Source organism: Erythrolamprus reginae, chromosome 3 (assembly GCF_031021105.1).
Source record: "Erythrolamprus reginae isolate rEryReg1 chromosome 3, rEryReg1.hap1, whole genome shotgun sequence".
Classification (NCBI taxonomy): domain Eukaryota; kingdom Metazoa; phylum Chordata; class Lepidosauria; order Squamata; family Dipsadidae; genus Erythrolamprus; species Erythrolamprus reginae.
In genome coordinates, this window is record NC_091952.1 from 77,990,774 (window position 1) to 78,008,093 (window position 17,320).

General features: G+C 40.2%; 1 protein-coding gene across 2 annotated transcripts; it reads right to left on the reverse strand.

Annotated features, from left to right (window-relative positions):
- Nucleotides 1–440: 440 nt before the first annotated feature.
- Nucleotides 441–17,252, reverse strand: LDLRAD1 (low density lipoprotein receptor class A domain containing 1). 2 transcript variants are annotated; one of them, XM_070745960.1, is made up of 6 exons: nt 15,674–17,252; nt 15,111–15,165; nt 12,784–12,924; nt 6,876–7,013; nt 5,046–5,174; nt 441–1,894 (listed from the first exon to the last, which is right to left on the reverse strand). In XM_070745960.1, the coding sequence occupies exons 1-6, from the start codon at nt 15,692–15,694 to the stop codon at nt 1,746–1,748; spliced, it is 633 nt and encodes a 210-aa protein (XP_070602061.1). In that variant the 5' UTR covers nt 15,695–17,252; the 3' UTR covers nt 441–1,745. The 2 variants fall into 2 exon arrangements, with proteins under 2 accessions (XP_070602061.1, XP_070602062.1); XM_070745961.1 differs by lacking the exon at nt 12,784–12,924 and having other exon boundaries at nt 15,674–15,803.
- Between the last annotated feature and the right edge of the window lie 68 nt (nt 17,253–17,320).

The window sequence follows — 17,320 nt, forward strand, 5'->3', positions numbered from 1 at the left end:
AATCTGGTTTCCCCACTGACTTTGCTTGTCAGAGGTTTGCAAAAGCTGATTACATGACCCCAGAACACGGAAAGCGTCATAAATATGATCGAGTTTCCAAGCATCTGAATTTTGATCATGTGACCATGGGAATGCTACAACGGTTGTTAAGTGTGAAAAATGGTAAGTCACTTTTTTCAGTACTCTTGTAATTTTGTTCACTAAATGAACTGAGGACTACCTGTATTAAAGTAAATTGCTCTAAAAAGCATCTCAAATATTTAGGGCTCTAGGAGGGGGGATTCATAAATTTGGCAGCCTTTTCTTTGCATATTTATTTATTTATTTATTGGATTTTTATCCCACCTGTCTCTCAGGACTCGGGGCGGCTTGCAACATATGAAAAACAATGCACTCCTGAAATCCAATAATAACTCAAAAGAAACAGTCTAAAACCCCAATTTAATACAGAAACAGTCATTTTTAATCCGCCAACATACTTTTCATTCAACATACATTCATTCATAGGCAGGGGCTGATGATTAGTGTCCCCAGCCCTGTCGGCAGAGGTGAATCTTCAAATTCTTACGGAAGGGGAGGAGGGTGGGGAAAGTACGAATCTCTGTGGGGAGTTGATTGCAGAAGGCTGGGCTCTCTACAAAGAAGGCTCTTCCCCTAGGTCCCGCCAAGCGACATTGTCTAGTTGATGGGACCTGGAGAAGGCCGACTCTGGGACTTAACCGATCGCTGGGATTCATGTGGCAGAAGGCAGTCCCGTAAGTAATCAGGTCCGATGCCATGTAGGGCTTTATAGGTCATAACCAACACTTTGAATTGCATTAATACATATACAGTGGTGCCTCTACTTACGAACTTAATTCATTCCATGACCAGGTTCTTAAGTAGAAAAGTTTGTAAGAAGAAGCAATTTTTCCCATAGGAATCAATGTAAAAGCAAATAATGCATGCGATTGGGAAAACCACAGGGAGGGTGGAGGCCCTGTTTCCTCCCAGGAGATTCCTAGAGAGGCCCCACGGAGGCTTCTCTCTGTCTTTTCCGGTCCTGCTTCCTCCCAGGAGATTCCTAGAGAGGCCCCACAGAGGCTTCTCCCTGCCTTTTCCGGTTACAGTTTCAGAGGCTTGGGTGTGCAAGTGGAAAATGGTTCTTGAGAAGAGGCAAAAAACCCACGAACACCCGGTTCTTATCAGAAACGTTCCTAAGTAGAGGCGTTTGTAGGTAGAGGTACTACTGTATACTTATATGTTTTCTTTCTCTGACTTTTTCTAGCTCGTATGGCTCCTGGCCTGCTATCAAACATATCAGACATGGCTCTTCTGTATATTAAAACACTCCTCTTGTAAACAACTGAAGCTGATAGAAGGTGAAAGTTCATAACCTCCGGTTTACAAATGAGAAGGTGCTTTATTGGTAGATGAGCATCTGTGCAATAGATTTGAAGATTATGAAGACTGAATTTAAGCAAGTCACTGATCCGGAAACAGCAGTGTCAGGCTCTGTGACAAACTGAATGAAACCCAAAATCCTCTTGTCCTTCATGGATGAATGGCTTCACTGTGAGAACTAGGTGAACGCAGAGCAAAACAAATGCCCCCTTGCAACCGAGCAGAGCAAATGCTGTGAAGAGCAGCAACACTGAATAAAACATTCTTTGTGAGGTCTCTTTAAAATGATCTGCAATTCCACAACAGCCTGGTTCTCAGTGGATTGTTTTTGTTTTTGTTTCTTTCTCCATCTTGGTCTATTCTCATCTTGTACAGAGGTATTCATCAGACCAGTCAAAGCAGTGTTGTATTCCATCTCGGCAAAAACTTCTAGGAATGCAGGTACAATAGTCATGGAAGACCACCAGGGTACAATGCCAAGACTCGGATCCACAAGGAGGACAGTTGGCTTCTAAAAGATTAAAAAAACCACACCACACATTAACCCAATTCATAAGTTGAATATAATGGTTATTCTTTTAGTTCAGATAACTATCACTTCGTTTTTGACATTAGTGACACTTGTTCATCCTAAGTATCATAATTTATACACAAGTAATGCTATATTTTACGTATACAATTCATAAGATGTTTCTTCCCAAAAATCATAGTGGTTGATGGACAATCCTACCTAAGTGTCCCTCGTCCAGAATTCTGAAACAATGGCTGTGGGCAGTGCTTATTTAGACTTCCGAGAACTCTAGCCGTAACACATCTGAAAGGCTCAAGATTAGAGAAATAGTATGCGAAAGAAAATTCTTGAGTATTTTAAATATATAGTGGTACCTCTACCTAAGAATGCCTCTACTTAAGAACTTTTCTAGATAAGAACCGGGTGTTCAAGATTTTTTTGCCGCCTCTTAAGAACCATTTTCTACTTAAGAACCTGAGGCCGGAAACATTTCCCAGGAAATTTGAGAGTGGCACGAAGGCCCGCCCAGTTTCCTGCCATCCCCCCTTTAATCATGGCCATCTCGGGTTTTTCTGGGCTGCCAGAGGAGCCTTTCGGTGGTGCTTAAGGAGGCTTTGGCAGTCCAGAGCGAACAAAGCATTTTCCTTTCTCTGGGTGCTTGGAGAGGGAATAAACCACTTCGCTGTGGTGACTCCCTTGAGCTGCCTCCTATACATCCGGCGCGAAGTTTATTATATTTATTTATTTATTCATTCATTTATTTATTCATTTCCTCCTGGAGCATCTGGGTACGGAAAGGCAAAAGGGGGCGCTTTAAAGTTTTGGATTTTTTTGATTCTCCTCACCTCACCTTCTTCCTTCGACAGTGACTGTCCTCCTCCTCTTCCTCCTCCTCCTCCTCCCACCCAAATTCCGAGTTTTTATTTCTTTCCTAATGGGTTTGCACGAGTTATTTGCTTTTACATTGATTCCTATGGGAAAAATTGCTTCTACTTAAGAACGTTTCTACTTAAGAACCTGGTCATGGAATGAATTAAGTTCATAAGTAGAAGTACCACTGTATTTATGTCAATGCAATCTCTTGATCATACGAGGCTATTTCAGGGGGGGGGGGAATCTTGTTGGTCAGCAAATAACAGCAACTCACAGCACTTTACTTCCTACTTCCTAACTCAGGGGTCAGCAACCCACAGCTCTGGAGCCACATGTGGCTCTTTCATTCCTTTGCTGCAGCTCCCTGTCATTCAGTATTCCTGGGTGGATGGTGGGGGATGGTGTTCTGATAGGGAAAATGGAGCTGCACGCGCTGTTCTGCGTGACGGGCAGGCAAACACAAGCGGCTGTGAGATTTGGCATCTGCGCCTGCGCAGGATGCCAAATCTCATGTGAGGACGCTCATGCACGTGAGATTTCACCGATTTTCAGTGGTTTTTTTGCTTCCGCGCATGCACAGAAGTAAAGAAATCGCCAAAAATCAGTGAAATCTCGCACGCATGAGTGTTCTCAAATGAGATTTGGCTTCCTGCGCATGTGCAGAAGCCAAATCTCACATGGGTACACATGCCCACCTGCCAGTCACACGGAGCTGCACACATAACCACGCCGGTAGTGGCGATGGGGAAACCTTTCCTGCTGTCGTTCAAAATACAACTGCCACGACTGCATTGGCTGCCGATCGGTTTCCGGACACAAAAAGTGTTGGTTATAACCTATAAAGCCCTACATGGCATAGGGCCAGAATATCTCAGAGACCGTCTTCTGCCACACGAATCCCAGCGTTTGGTGAGGTCCCACAGAGTTGGTCTCCTCAGGGTCCCGTCAACCAAACAATGCCGGCTGGCGGGACCTAGGGGAAGAACCTTCTCTGTGGGGCCCCCGGCCGTCTGGAATCAGCTCCCCCCCCCGGAGATTCACATTGCCCCCATCCTCCTAGCCTTCCGAAAGAAGTTAAAAACCTATCTTTGTCGCCAGGCCTGGGGTCATTAGATCTTTCCCCCTACCAATGAGTGTTTTTAGTGTTTTTATTGAGTGAATGTTAATGAATGTTTTAAAGTTAGAATTTTTAAAGATTTTTAATTATTTTAATTGGATCAATTGTATTATTATGTCTTTTTTAAAAAAAAAATTCTTTATTGGATTATAAAAAAAAAAAAACGGAAAAGGGGGATGGGAATACAAAAAAGAGAAGGGGGAGGGGGAGGGGGTAAACAGTATTTTTATACAGCGGCTTATATATATTATTGTATATACATTCCAAACATTTGTCTATATGTAAATATTTCGTATTCAATATTCTTATTTGGATAATCTTATAGCTGTAGTATTTATTAGTCCAAGGATAACGTGGAAAGAAGAGGTGACTGGAGGTGGGATAGAAGAGGGAAGAGGAAGGAAAGAAAAGAAGAAGAAAGAGAGAAGAAAGAAAAAGAAGAGAGGAGGGGTGGTACCTGAAAACTAGCAGGCATTTGGATTGTGACGGCTTAGTTTGATTATGTTTGTTATTTTTGTTAGTGAGAAGTAATTGTAGATAATTATCAAATGGATTGAACTCAGACAGAGATTGTATTGGTTTTGGTCCGAATTTCTATTGTGTATATGTATTATTATGTCTTTTATATATGCTGTGAACCGCCCCGTGTCCTCAGAGAGGGGTGGCATGCAAATCTAATTAAACTAAACTAAACTAAACTAAACTAAACTAAACTAAACTAAACCAATGTGTGATGCCTGTTGGCATGCGATTTATTGAGCTTTTTAGGCCAACCATGGATAAATCCAAGAAAAGAAAAGTTTCAGAGGAAAAACAAAATGTTTAATTCAACTACATATTCTAGTTTAGTGGCCGTTCAGGAAATAGTCAGGCACAGGAAGGGTTTTGTGGCTCCCAGTGGTTTTTTTTCTGTGAGAAACAGGTCCAAATGGCTCTTTAAGTACTTAAGGTTCCCAACCCCTGGCATAGCTCTATGCTGCGTTATACTTAATTCCTTTGCTCTGGACTTGAATAACCAGTCTTCTGTTTGTGTATATGTATGTGCTGAGGTCAAGGTCAACTAATGCAAAACATTTTGGGAGACAACAAAAGCTTTAAACTATTCATTTACCATATATTTAAACCCTTAATTTTAAATTTTTCAGCAAACAAAGGACTCACGTGACCCTATTTCATCAGAACAATCTCCACAATCATTAAATCCATTACACTTTTTGTCTGCGTAGATCCAAAGCCTGCGATTCTTGCAATAAAATATCAAGTGGCCAGGAAGGCTTTTTGGCAAATCATCTACCAAAACAAACAAATAAATGTAAGCTTACACTGTTGTAAAAAAAAAAAAAGAAGTTTCCTTAAAATGTAATCTGTCAAGAAAAAAATATTATACTAACAAATAAATCCAGACCGGTCAAGTATAAATACTTCAGTACCAAAGGAAATATAAGGGATATCCTGGCAATGTTGCTGGAACACTATATTGCTAGAAATGCAAGCTATTGGGTGTTGAAATATTTATTGCAAAATAAATTTGATGATTTTTTTAAAAAATCCCTAATTATTTCAGTTGATGTTTGTTTAAAACAGGGATCCTCGAACTTGGCTACTTGAAGACTTGTGGACTTCAACTCCCAGAATTCTCCAGCCAACTTCAATTCTGGGAATTGAAGTCCACAAGTCTTAAAGTTACCAAGTTTGAAGACCTTTGGTTTAAAACTTTTGGATGCCAAATTTAAATATTTCAATATACTGATTGTAATTCTAAAGTTTATCTAGAAAAAAAAAATCCAGTTTTCTTAGTTAAACCGTCCCCTTGAATTCTGAATTGTTTTTTTTACCCATGAGCATGGCCTTTTAGAGAGTACTGTACAAAAGCAGAAATTCTTGGTAAAATGAGCTTGCATGCCAAAATAGGATGCATTGATCAAACTTGTGGTTTGTATAATGGTTTATTAAATAATCCATAATTGTCTGTGTTCACACAATATACTAAGCTAAAACCAAACAAATGACACTAAATCAGGGGTGTCAAACTTGTGGCTCACAAGCAGTGAAAGGCTATCAAACCTTTTACTACCCCACTGTAGGCGTGGCTTATATTTATTTATTTATTTATCAGATTTGTATGCCGCCCCTCTCCGCAGACTCGGGGCGGCTCACAGCAATAATGATACAATGTAACAAATCTAATATTTAATTAATTTATAAAACCCCAATTTAGAAACCAATCATACATACTAGCATACCATACATAAATTTTATAAGCCTAGGGGGAGGGAAAATGTCAATTCCCCCATGCCTGACAACAGAGGTGGTTTTTAAGGAGCTTACGAAAGGCTAGGAGGGTGGGGGCAACTCTGATATCTGGGGGGAGTTGGTTCCAAAGGGTCAGGGCCGCCACAGAGAAGGCTCTTCCCCTGGGTCCCGCCAAACGACATTGTTTAGTTGACGGGACACGGAGAAGGCCAACTCTGTGGGACCTAACTGGTCACTGGGATTCGTGCGGCAGAATGCGATCCCGGAGATATTCTGGTCCGGTGCCATGAAGGGCTTTATAGGTCATAACCAACACTTTGAATTGTGACCGGAAACTGATCGGCAACCAATGCAGACTGCGGAGTGTTGGTGTGACATGGGCATATTTAGGAAAGCCCATGATAGCTCTCGCAGCTGCATTGTGCACGATCTGAAGTTTCCGAACACTTTTCAAAGGTAGCCCCATGTAGAGAGCATTACAGCATTATACATTTTCTTTCAACATCTCTCAGTGCAAATTGGGTGTTGTGGGGTGGAGCTCCATTTTCGCTACCCCAGCCACCTCACCCCACCCCGGCCACCCCACCCCGGCCACCACCCCACCACACCAAAGGTCAAAGACAACTCTTATGCGGCCCTCAATGAAATCGGGTTTGACACCCCTGGTCTAAAATATCCTAGAGAAAAATATTGTGATGTGAAGAGGACAAGAGAAAGGGTACAACATAAGACTCTTACTACATAACTCTTCTTGCTCATCTTCCCCATTGGCACAATTTTGTCTTGCGTCACAAACTTCACTGGCTGAAATGCAGGTCTCTCTGTTATCACATAAAAAGCCTGTCTGCTTACTGGTAGTCACACATAAACGGTTAACTGAAAAATAAAACCAAGAGCAAACAAAGTGTAAATACTGACACTCAATAAGCAGAACTCACAGTACTTCAGTATATACCTCTATGAGATTTGATGCGATTCAAATTAAGGTTTTAGATATACTGGTATAATTAATCTTCATGTACTTTAATTCCTTCAATTTCTGTAGAACTGTCACAGAACAAGTAGACACTTTCTAAGACTCTGGGCAATATACAAAGTTATAAAGAATAGTACTGTACAACTAATAGTCAAAAATTATACAACGAATAACCAAAAATTAAAAGCAGTAAAACCATTTGCAGGAGAGCATAATCAGTTTTCCTAACACTATAATTACCTTACAGTTTCCATACCCATATTATCCATATCCAAGCCCCTTCTGGTCAATGAATTATGTGAAGTTTGGAAATTGAATATCAAAAGATTTATGCCTTTGTTATGTCACATATGTCCTGTCACATATCCTGTCACATCTACTATGTGTCAAATATTAATCAATCAATCAATCAATCAATCAATCAATCAATCAATTAATAGAATTTATAGGCCGTCCTTCTCCAGTGGGTATAGGGTGGCGTACAAGGACAAAAAACCCAAATACGATATAAAACCCCACAATATTAAAAGGCATTCATCCATCCCTCAACCATCCCATTAACACACTACTGGCTGGAGCAAGATGTTATCGCTCAACGGCCCCGGGCCTGCCAACAAAGCTGTGTTTTTAAAACCTTTTGAAAGGTCAGGAGGATGGCAGCAGTGCAAATCTCCGGGGAGAGTTTGTTCCAGAGGGCCAGGGCCATGACAGAAAAGTCCCTTCCCTGCGGTCCTGCCAGCTGGCACTGCTTAGCCAATGGGACTTAGCCTGTGGAATCTGACCAGCCACTGGGATATGTGAGGCAGAAGACAGTCTCATAAGTAATCTGGTCCTAAAGCCATGTAGGGCTTTATAGGTAATAACCAACACCTTGAATTGTGTTTGGAGACCAATTGAAGTGTATGCGTGTATTCTTTGACTTATGACCAGTGGCTTAGGGACCAGAGTTGATGGACCTCCCCAGGAATTCTTACAACCCAATTCCGAAATTTGGATGGCTGACCCTTTCTGCCTTCATGTAGCTGTGGGTTAGGTACTTAGCAACTGGCCTACATTTGCAGTCTTTTGCAGTGTCCTGTGGCCATGTGACCAGGTTTTACAACGTTTTTGCTCCAAACCAGCATTTACTTATGGTTTTCGGCAAATCCAGCCACAGTGAACAATTGGTTTGCTTAATGACATAATCATTTAATTGGTTGCTGCAAAAGTTGTCAGATCAGGTTGATCACATGAGTGACCCGTTTCAACACTGTTATGACTGTAATGGCAGGTTCCATTACATTCCATTACCTCTGGAACCGCCTGCTACTGCACGAATCCCAGCGACCGATAAGGTCCCACAGAGTTGACCTTCTCCGGGTCATTTGGTGGGCCCCGGGGGAAGAGCCTTCTCTGTGGCGGCCACGGCCCTCTAATCCAGGGCCGCCGATAGACGGGTATTACTGGGACTGCTGTCCCGGGCCCGGGGAAAATTGGAAAATTGGGGGGCCCTGGCGTCCCCCAAAAGCTCCCCAACCCCAAAGAGAGCCTGAATAATGGGGGGGGGGCGGGCCCGGCGCTTCTGCTGCTGAGCCCAGTCTTCTCCCGGTGGCTTTCGACTACTGCAAGGCTGGCCTCGGCTCCCCTTCCCTAAAGCCCCGCCAGCCCCCTCCTTCCCTTCCCGCCCTGCCCTCCTTCCCCGAGGCATCCCTTGTCCAGCTCTTCCGGCGAGGGTGGGCCTCCGCCCGCGCAGAAAGCATCCTCCCTCACACCCAGCGCCGGCCATGGGGGCTTCCACCGGCGCCTTCCGCAAGGCCCCCAGAGGAGCCCGTGGGTCTCCAGACTTCTCCTGGTGAGTCCCCGCCGCAAGGATGCGGACGAGGGAGAAAGGGGAACCCGGCGCCTTGCGGTAGAGGGGTAGTTGGTTTGTGGGGAGCGGGGGAGGGGATTGTAAAAATCACAATTTCTTGCGTTGCTTTTTCTTTCTTTCTTTCTTTCTTTCTCTCTTGCTCTTTCATTCTTTTTTCTTTCTCTTGCTTTCTTTCTCCCTCTTTCTTTCTCTCCTTCCTTCCTTCCCTCCTTCCATTTCTTTCATTCCCCCTCTCTTTTTATTTCTCTTTCATTCTCTTTCTTTCTTTTTCTTTCTTTCTCTTTCTTGCTCTTTTTCTTTCTCTCTTTTACCTTCCCTTCCTCTATTTCTTCTTTTCTTTCTCCTTCCTACCTTCTTCCCTCCCTCCCTTCCTTCAGTCCTTCCTCTCTTACTCTCCCCTTTCATAAGTTTCCTTCCTTCCTTCCTTCCTCTGTTCCTGTCCCTTCCCCCTTTCTTTCTTTCTTTCTTTCTTTCTTTCTTTCTTTCCTTCCCTCCATTTCTTGCTTTCCTTCTCCTTTCTCCCTTCTTTCCTCCCTCACTCCCTTCTTTCACTCCTTCCTCTCTTACTCTCCCCTTTCACACCTTTCCTTGCTTACTTTGCACCCTCCCTCTGTTCCTGTCCCTTCCCTCCCTCCTTCCTTCCCACCCTCCGTCCATTCATTCACCCATTCCTCTCTTGATCGCCCCTTTTACAATTCCTTCCTTCCTTCCGATGTGGGCCCGGGCCGGCAGAGTAGTTTGCTTTTGCACCCCGTCTCGAGCTCCCTTGGTGCCAATCCGGCCCTCCCCACTTCAGAGAGAGGGAGGAGAAAGAGAGAGAAAGAGAAAGAGAGAGATAAAAAGAGAAAGAGAGAGGGAGGGAGAGAAAGAGATAGAAAGAGACAAAGAGAGGGGGAGAGAAAGAGAGAGAGAAAGAGAGAAAGGGAGAAAAAAGAGAAAAAAGAGAAAGAGAGATAAAAAGAGGAAGAGAAAGAGAGAGGGGGAGGGAGAGAAAGAGAAAGAGAAAGAAAGAGAGAAGGGGAGAGAGGGAGAGAAAGAGGTAGAGAAAGTGAAAGAAAGAGGGAGGGAGAGAAAGAGATAGAAAGAGAAAGAGAGAGGTTGGGAGAGAGAAAAAAGAGAGAAAGAGATAAAAAGAGAAAGAGAGAGAAAGGGAGAGAAAAAGAGAAAAAGAGAGAGAAAGGGAGAGAAAAAGAGAAAAAGAAAGAAAAGTAGAGAAAGAAAGACAAAAAGAGAAAGAGAGGGAGAGAAAGAGAGAGAGAGAGAGATAGAAAAGCAGGTGGGGGGGGGGGCACACCTATTTTGCCAGCCCTCGGATGGGCCATAGGGATCTCGTGTATGTGGAGGGAGAGGTCCCCAGCTTCTGTTCTGCAGAGGGGAAGCCAAAGCCCCCGCATAGGTTATGCAGAGTGCCAGTGTTTGGGGCAAGGTGGGGGGTGGGGGTCTTCCTTAACCCCCATTTCTTTGGTGGGGCTAAGAGGCCTGCCCAGCAGGGCTGATGTGTTGCGGAAGGTCTTGTTGAGGGAGACCAGTGGAGCCCCCCCCCCCCCGCTCCCATCCCCAGGGAAGGGGGTTCTGGCATCACTGCCACTGGCTTTGGAAAGAAGCCCCCGGCCTCTTCAGGGGGTGGAGGGAGGGGTCCATAGCACAGGGCTGGACAATGGCTGAAGACAGTTGACTGCAGCTTTCAGAATTCCTCAGCCAGGAATATGAAGAAGACAGTTTGAAAATTTAAAAGGGAAGGAAGGAAGGAAGGAAGGAAGGAAGGACGGAGGGAAGGAAGGAGGGAGGGAAAAGTAAAAGAGAAAAAAGGAAAGAAAGAAAAAGAAGAAAGAAAGAAAGAAAGAGGAAGGAAGGAAGGGGAAATAAACCAAAAGAGAAAAAAAAGAGAAAGGGAAGGAAGGAAGGAAGAAGGGAGGGGCCCCCCAGACACTTAGGCTGTATGGGGCCCCAAAATTCCTGATGGCGGCCCTGCTCTAATCCCTTCTAATCCTCCCAGAGATTAGAACTGCCCCCACCCTCCTTGTCTTTCACAAACTACTCAAGACCCACCTTTATCGCCAGGCATGGGGGATTTGAGACACCTTCCCCCAGGCTTTTATATTTTATGTTTGGTATGTATGTGTTGTTTGGTTTTTAAACATGATAGGGTTTTATATGCTTTCTTTTTTAATACAGTATTAGATTTGTTTCGCTATAACATTATTTTTATTATTGCTGTGAGTCTTTGGAGAGGGGCGGCATACAAATCTAATAAATTATTATTATTATTATTATTATTATTATTATTATTATTATTATTATTATTATTACTGTTGCCAGTCAAGGGCTACCTATAAAAAGTCAGTTATACAATATTGTAACAGATAACACATTAATTATATCATGGTAAAAGCAACTTGGAACTTGCAGCAGCATGAGAATTAAAGGAGAATTGGTCTGCTTGAAAAAAAAATTAGATACATCTATATATATTTCATGTGTCTCCTACAAAACATTGAGCACTTGGTGTTTTGACAGCTGCAAGATTAATTTTATTAGATCATATACTTTTAGTGGCAGTCAAATTCATCTTCAAAAGATATGGAACTTGATGTGAATTGCAAACTGACAGTGTATATCAAAGTGGAATTATTAACACTTATTTAGGTAAATGTCAGCCAATTATAAGCTATATTATGGATGTTACAGCATCTGACTCAAAAAGCAGTTTAGATAATTATGTAGCTGACATACAATTAAGAGATTTGCCCTATCTTCTCATCTAATAAGTCCCTTTCATACTCTACGACAGCATGTATAATGTAATGTAAGGTCACCCTGATCTTCCTAATTTGAGGAGGGAAATCTGAAGGAAGGTTGCATCCAACTGATGTACTGATAACCTTAGAATCTCATTTTAGACCTTCCGACTTAAATGGGTAAATGAGGGATGGAGACTGGGACAAAAATAGAACATGAGGCTGCACTACCTTCACTGTTTATGATAGTGACATGCTGCCCTACATAATATAAATGTGGTATTCCATAAAATTAGTTTTTTAAAAAATAAATAGTTGCATTTATATTAAGAGGGAAATAATTCTTTAAACGTATGATTTAATTTCCTTAGATTTAGTGAACCTTGTTTAGCCTAAATCCACCATAACAATGTTGCCATGCTCACATCAGTTGGGAAGAAAAAGAGGTGATCAAATGATTCATTTATGAGTTATATGTTGATTTACTGAATAGACGTAATAGTAGTTAGCTAACCTAGCTTTGCCCAGAAACTAAACAGGATCAGGGCTGGTTTGTTACACTAGGAAGCACTAAATAATGGCATGGCAAAACATGTCCATCCTATTGCTAAGAAAACTTCATGGTTATGTTTGAAAAGTCAATAGTGACTCAAAAGAGACATACTACTGATGCTAAGTCATAAAGCTAGAACAGTCATTTCTAGCATCTAGCTGCAACCATGGCAATGCTGTTTTGAGATAAGAGTATCTGAATCAATCCATAGACATCTGTTTATGGAAGATAAATATAATAATAATTTTTTTAAAAATCATCCGCTATGTAAATGTTGCAAGCAATAGATATTTCCCTGACAGCGAAACTTTACAAAGGGTACAGAAAGCATATGAGTCCCACTGAAGTGGTTACCAAAGAAATATCAAACTGTGCTTTAAAAATGACCATTATGGTTATATTGAAAAACAACCAAGTTCTCCTTTCTTCTAATTCTTGATATTTCAGACAACACTGTCACCATCCAACATATGGAAATTCTTCCTGTGGGGTAGATGCTAGACTAAAACTGAAATCTGGAAATAACTGACCTGGGGTAGGAGGAGAAATGCCGATGGTCACAATCAGTGCGATGATGGCAATGATTATACCAAGTATGACAAGACTAATGGCAGATACACAGATGCATCGTCGAGTGCAAAGGGTCCAGGAAAAACACTTTCTGCAGCAGTCTGCAAGGTCATGAGTGGTACGTTATTGAAATAAAACTACCGCAAAATTCATGCACATATTGTTGGCTTCTGCCAGCTCCCAACAATTAATTTCTTTCTAAAAGACCTACATAAGACCATTGGAATGGCATGGGGGGAAATACATGGATCATTGCAATTTACTCCGTACAATGAACAGCACTTGCCTGACCATGGCAGATCACAAAAATGTAAACAACTTGGATCTGATTGGAATTTGCAAGGGAGATTACTAGGAATGCCAGGGTTGTAACTCGATGGGAATTTTTTTTTAAAGGACATCCTGAAGACATCAGTGTCAAAATACTTTTGTATCATTGCCAGGAAAATAACAGAGAAGTTAGCCATAATCTAAACCTGATTTGCAGGAAACTACTTTTTCCTTGATATAAAATATTTATACAGTATTCTTAAAAGTCTTTGCTTGTCGTGGACCATATGATCTATAGCCACATTAAAAATAAAGCCTGCATGAATTTTGTACTGTTTTCATTTCTTCAAATCTCTTAAAGCAAAATCTAATGCAGTGTTTACTCAGTTTCAGGATCCTTAAGATGGTTGGACTTCACCCTGGCTAGAAAATTCTAGGAATTGAAGTCCACCCTTCCTAAAGTTGTTGAAATTGAGAAACACTCATCTAATGGGACATCCTGTTGTCTTAATGTCATGGAGGACAAATATTATTTTCTCCAGGTGGAACTTCATTGAATTATATGGTAACATCCTAATAAACAAATACATGTGTCTTTTACAGCCATTTATTTTAGAAATGTAGGGTCCTTATTCAGGCAAAATTCTTTAGGTTGTTTGGAAGAGATTTTCTTTTTAATCTTCTGTTTTTAATGTTCTTTCATAAATGGACAGATTGAAGCCTGAATCTGGTTCTTATGCAGGTAAAGGGTGTATTCCAAGCTATGCTTCTTGTTCAACAAACATTACAAGAAAACTAAGAAAATAAACATGATTCCAATCTCAAGAGAAATATATTTATCATATTTTGGATTTTAGCTTTCCAATCTTTAAGTAGCTTAACAGAGAATACATTTCTTAACATTTCTATTGTTATTCTGTATCGATGAGTGATATCAGATTCTTTCCATTGATGCTATTTCAGAGGAAAATTGTACCATTTATTTTCCCCATTTCTTCTCAAGTGCACATGTCTCTTTTTCTTTAGTGTAGATATGGATGTATGTAACATCCTGCAGATCTTTAGAAAGGGAGGGAAGACCTGTTTCATTTTTTGCATGATAGATCAAGTGTATAGAGTCCCATGCTGAGGAATTATAGTATACCTCGGCCCCAATCACCTCTTTTTATTTTTATTAGCCTTTAATTATATATGCTGCTTTTGTATTTGTTGGTTGTGATTTTTCCCTTTTTATATGCCTTGTGTGAGTTGGATGGCCATATAAATGCTCTAGAAAAATTAAGTAAAATGATTATCTTTTTATGATGCTATGAGTCTATCTTGAAATTCTACGAAGTCCCTTACTCAAAGTTGTAAAATGCTAGTACAGTACATCCTTGTACAATTTCATGTCTTCCAGTTGTTTTTGACCATCACTGACAGAATCACCAGTTAGTAGGGTTGGAAATATATGCAGATAATGAAGTGAAAGATGAATAATAATTTAAAAATGCTATCCTGTTTACCATTTGTACAGCACATTTGCCGTCCATCCATCCATCCATCCATCCATCCATCCATCCATCCATCCATCCATCCATCCATCCATCCATCCATCCATCCTGCCATCTATCCATCTATCCATCCATCCATCCATTATTCTAGTACAGTATCTTGGAAAATGTACTAATGGTTATACCTAAATCAGAAATGTTTTTAAATTGATTAAATTAACATTTAATATGGAATGAGATAATGATATTTCTTTCTGTTCCAAGTTTCATAATATTGTAGAATACATTTCCTAGTTGTAACCTATCAGAAGTCTTTTTGCATGGATAGCATTTTCTATTTCTAACATAATTATGCACTGTTAACAGTTTTCTAATTCAAAGCTATAAAAAATTAATATGGCAACATTAACTGTGTATTTGTGTGCTGTGAATGTGTATTTTCTACTCTCCTCCCCAAAATAACTTCAACATACATATTAAGCATCTAGTACTTTGTCACTGAATAAGTATTCAGAACTTTTTACCTTTCTTATCAGTGAGATGGGATATGGTTGAACCCAGTGAATCCGTATCAATATTCTATAATTAATAAAAATAAAATAAATATTGAGCCAAGATCTTTAAAGCAAGTAACTACTTTAGTAGCTACATCAGTTAAGGCAGTAGATTTGGACCAGGAGGCCAAGTACAGGAGCTCTGAAGATGCATAACCATGAAGCACATTGCAACACATTGGAGTCATTACACGGGGTATTATTGCTGGGATAAAATTAGAGAAAATCTCTAAGCAACCTTGAGGGATACAAGAAAAATAACTGAAGTAAATTAGAAACTACTACATCATATATCATTATGTATATTTGTAGAATAGTGTAAATATAAAAGTATTCAATTATACTTAATTCAAATTTGTTACATGATATTCTAGAATTTATAGTTTGTTTACAGAAAACAAAAATTGTTATTTTAATCTACTAAGGGTAATACTGTTTTTATATGTTGTACGATGCCTCCCAGAGTTGGGCGGCCTATAAGTATGACAAACAAACAAACAAATTATAATTATCCTAAAGAGAATGCTGATTACCTGTGGGTAAGTTCTGTTCATTTTCCTTCTAGAAGCCGAGGATTATACAAAATTGTTCTGACCATTCAAACATCAGTGTTAAAATGGTGTTGCCACTCAAGACAGAAAGAGGAACTACCTTTTATTAAGTGGTGTGTTGATTAGGAGACCAAGCCACCAGATTACATACCTGGGGTTGAGTTACCTGGTTACTATGAGAAACAAAAAAACAAAAGAGAATGACTCTTTTCTTCTTTTACCTATGACTTCATCCCCATCATATTGAAGGTTTATGCTGTGCCTTTCAGCCTTCTAAGAAAATTGCCAATAATGATTCAGCCACTGCTAGACACCAAAGTAAATTTCACAAATAGCAATAATGTATTTATAGGCAAGAACAAACTAATTGTAGGCAAGAATGATGTTGCTTTTAAACCTCTGGAAATAAACCAACTTAACTTTTAAATTACACTGCTCAAAGAAGTAAAGGGAACACTTAAACAACACAATATAACTCCAACTAAATCAAACTTCTGTGAAATCAAACTGTCCACTTAGGAAGCAACACTGATTGACAATCAATTTCACATGCTGTTGTGCACATTCAACTTTGTACATAACAAAGTATCCAATGAGAATATTTCATTCATTCAGATCTAGGATGTGCTGAATGTTCCCTTTATTTTTTTGAGCAGTGTATTTCTTTATATGTAAAGACAACCACTGTGAAACAAAACCCCTTTATAAAGCTACAATGATAGAAACACATGTGAGTATACTGTACTTTTTCAATCTTTGAGTGATCACCTGTAGCTTTTGTTCTCAATTAGCCAAACCTAGAGCTCACAGTTCACAGTTGCAATTTTTAACTGGATGTGTCTTTGACCAGTATAATTTATAGTGTAATTTGTATAGGGAAATTCCAACTTATTTTATAAATTTGAGATAATCTTTAATGGTACGAGATGTTGAAAAAATTTAAAGATATTTTTAACCAGCATGGATTTAACTGTTTGAAATGAATAGAAGTTTATTTTCTAACCAGGGATTTTCAACTAGATAGCATCAAGAGTTACATACAGTACAGTACATTAACAGCATCCACATGGCTTTCAGTATATATGTAAGAGATTAATATATATCCCATTGTCACAGTAAGTGGAATTTTAGAAAAAAATAATCTGTTCAAATTTTGAGATAAGTATCTGTTTTGCTTTGGAAAGAGCAAAATTACCTAAAGATGTTTCTGCGTTTAAATTTAACCTCAGATTTATTTAAAATAAGCTCAGAGGACTAATTTTGCAGAGGATCTAATAAAGCATTACAGAATAGTGACATAGTGAAGCTATAGGCCAGAAAGTCCGAGATAGGCCTGCCTCAAAATCTTTCCAGAGTTCACATCCCAGTTCGATCTTCCTACCTTAGGGATAATGGCTTGGTACTTCACAAATGAAATCATTTATCTTCTAGTGACTGACTCACATAGTATCTTCTCCCCTCCCCAACCATAATGGCGTAGGAAACATAGACCTGTCATCACCTGTGTTCTTTCTGTGATTAAAAGGGGAAAATGGAGTGGGGGAATGAAATAATATGTATTGTTCAACCTCCTGGCTGTATAGCTTATAAGCTTTTGGCTAGAGGATACCACTCCTCCATCCCTCTTGG

Coding starts and splice junctions, on each gene's coding strand:
- LDLRAD1 (XM_070745960.1), bottom strand. CDS start 15,694: ATGAACAGAACTTACCCACAG. Junction 5,175..6,875: donor TGAGCAAGAAGAGTTATGTA/GTAAGAGTCTTA, acceptor TTGTTTTGGTAG/ATGATTTGCCAAAAAGCCTT. Junction 1,895..5,045: donor TTCTGATGAAATAGGGTCAC/GTGAGTCCTTTG, acceptor TTAATCTTTTAG/AAGCCAACTGTCCTCCTTGT.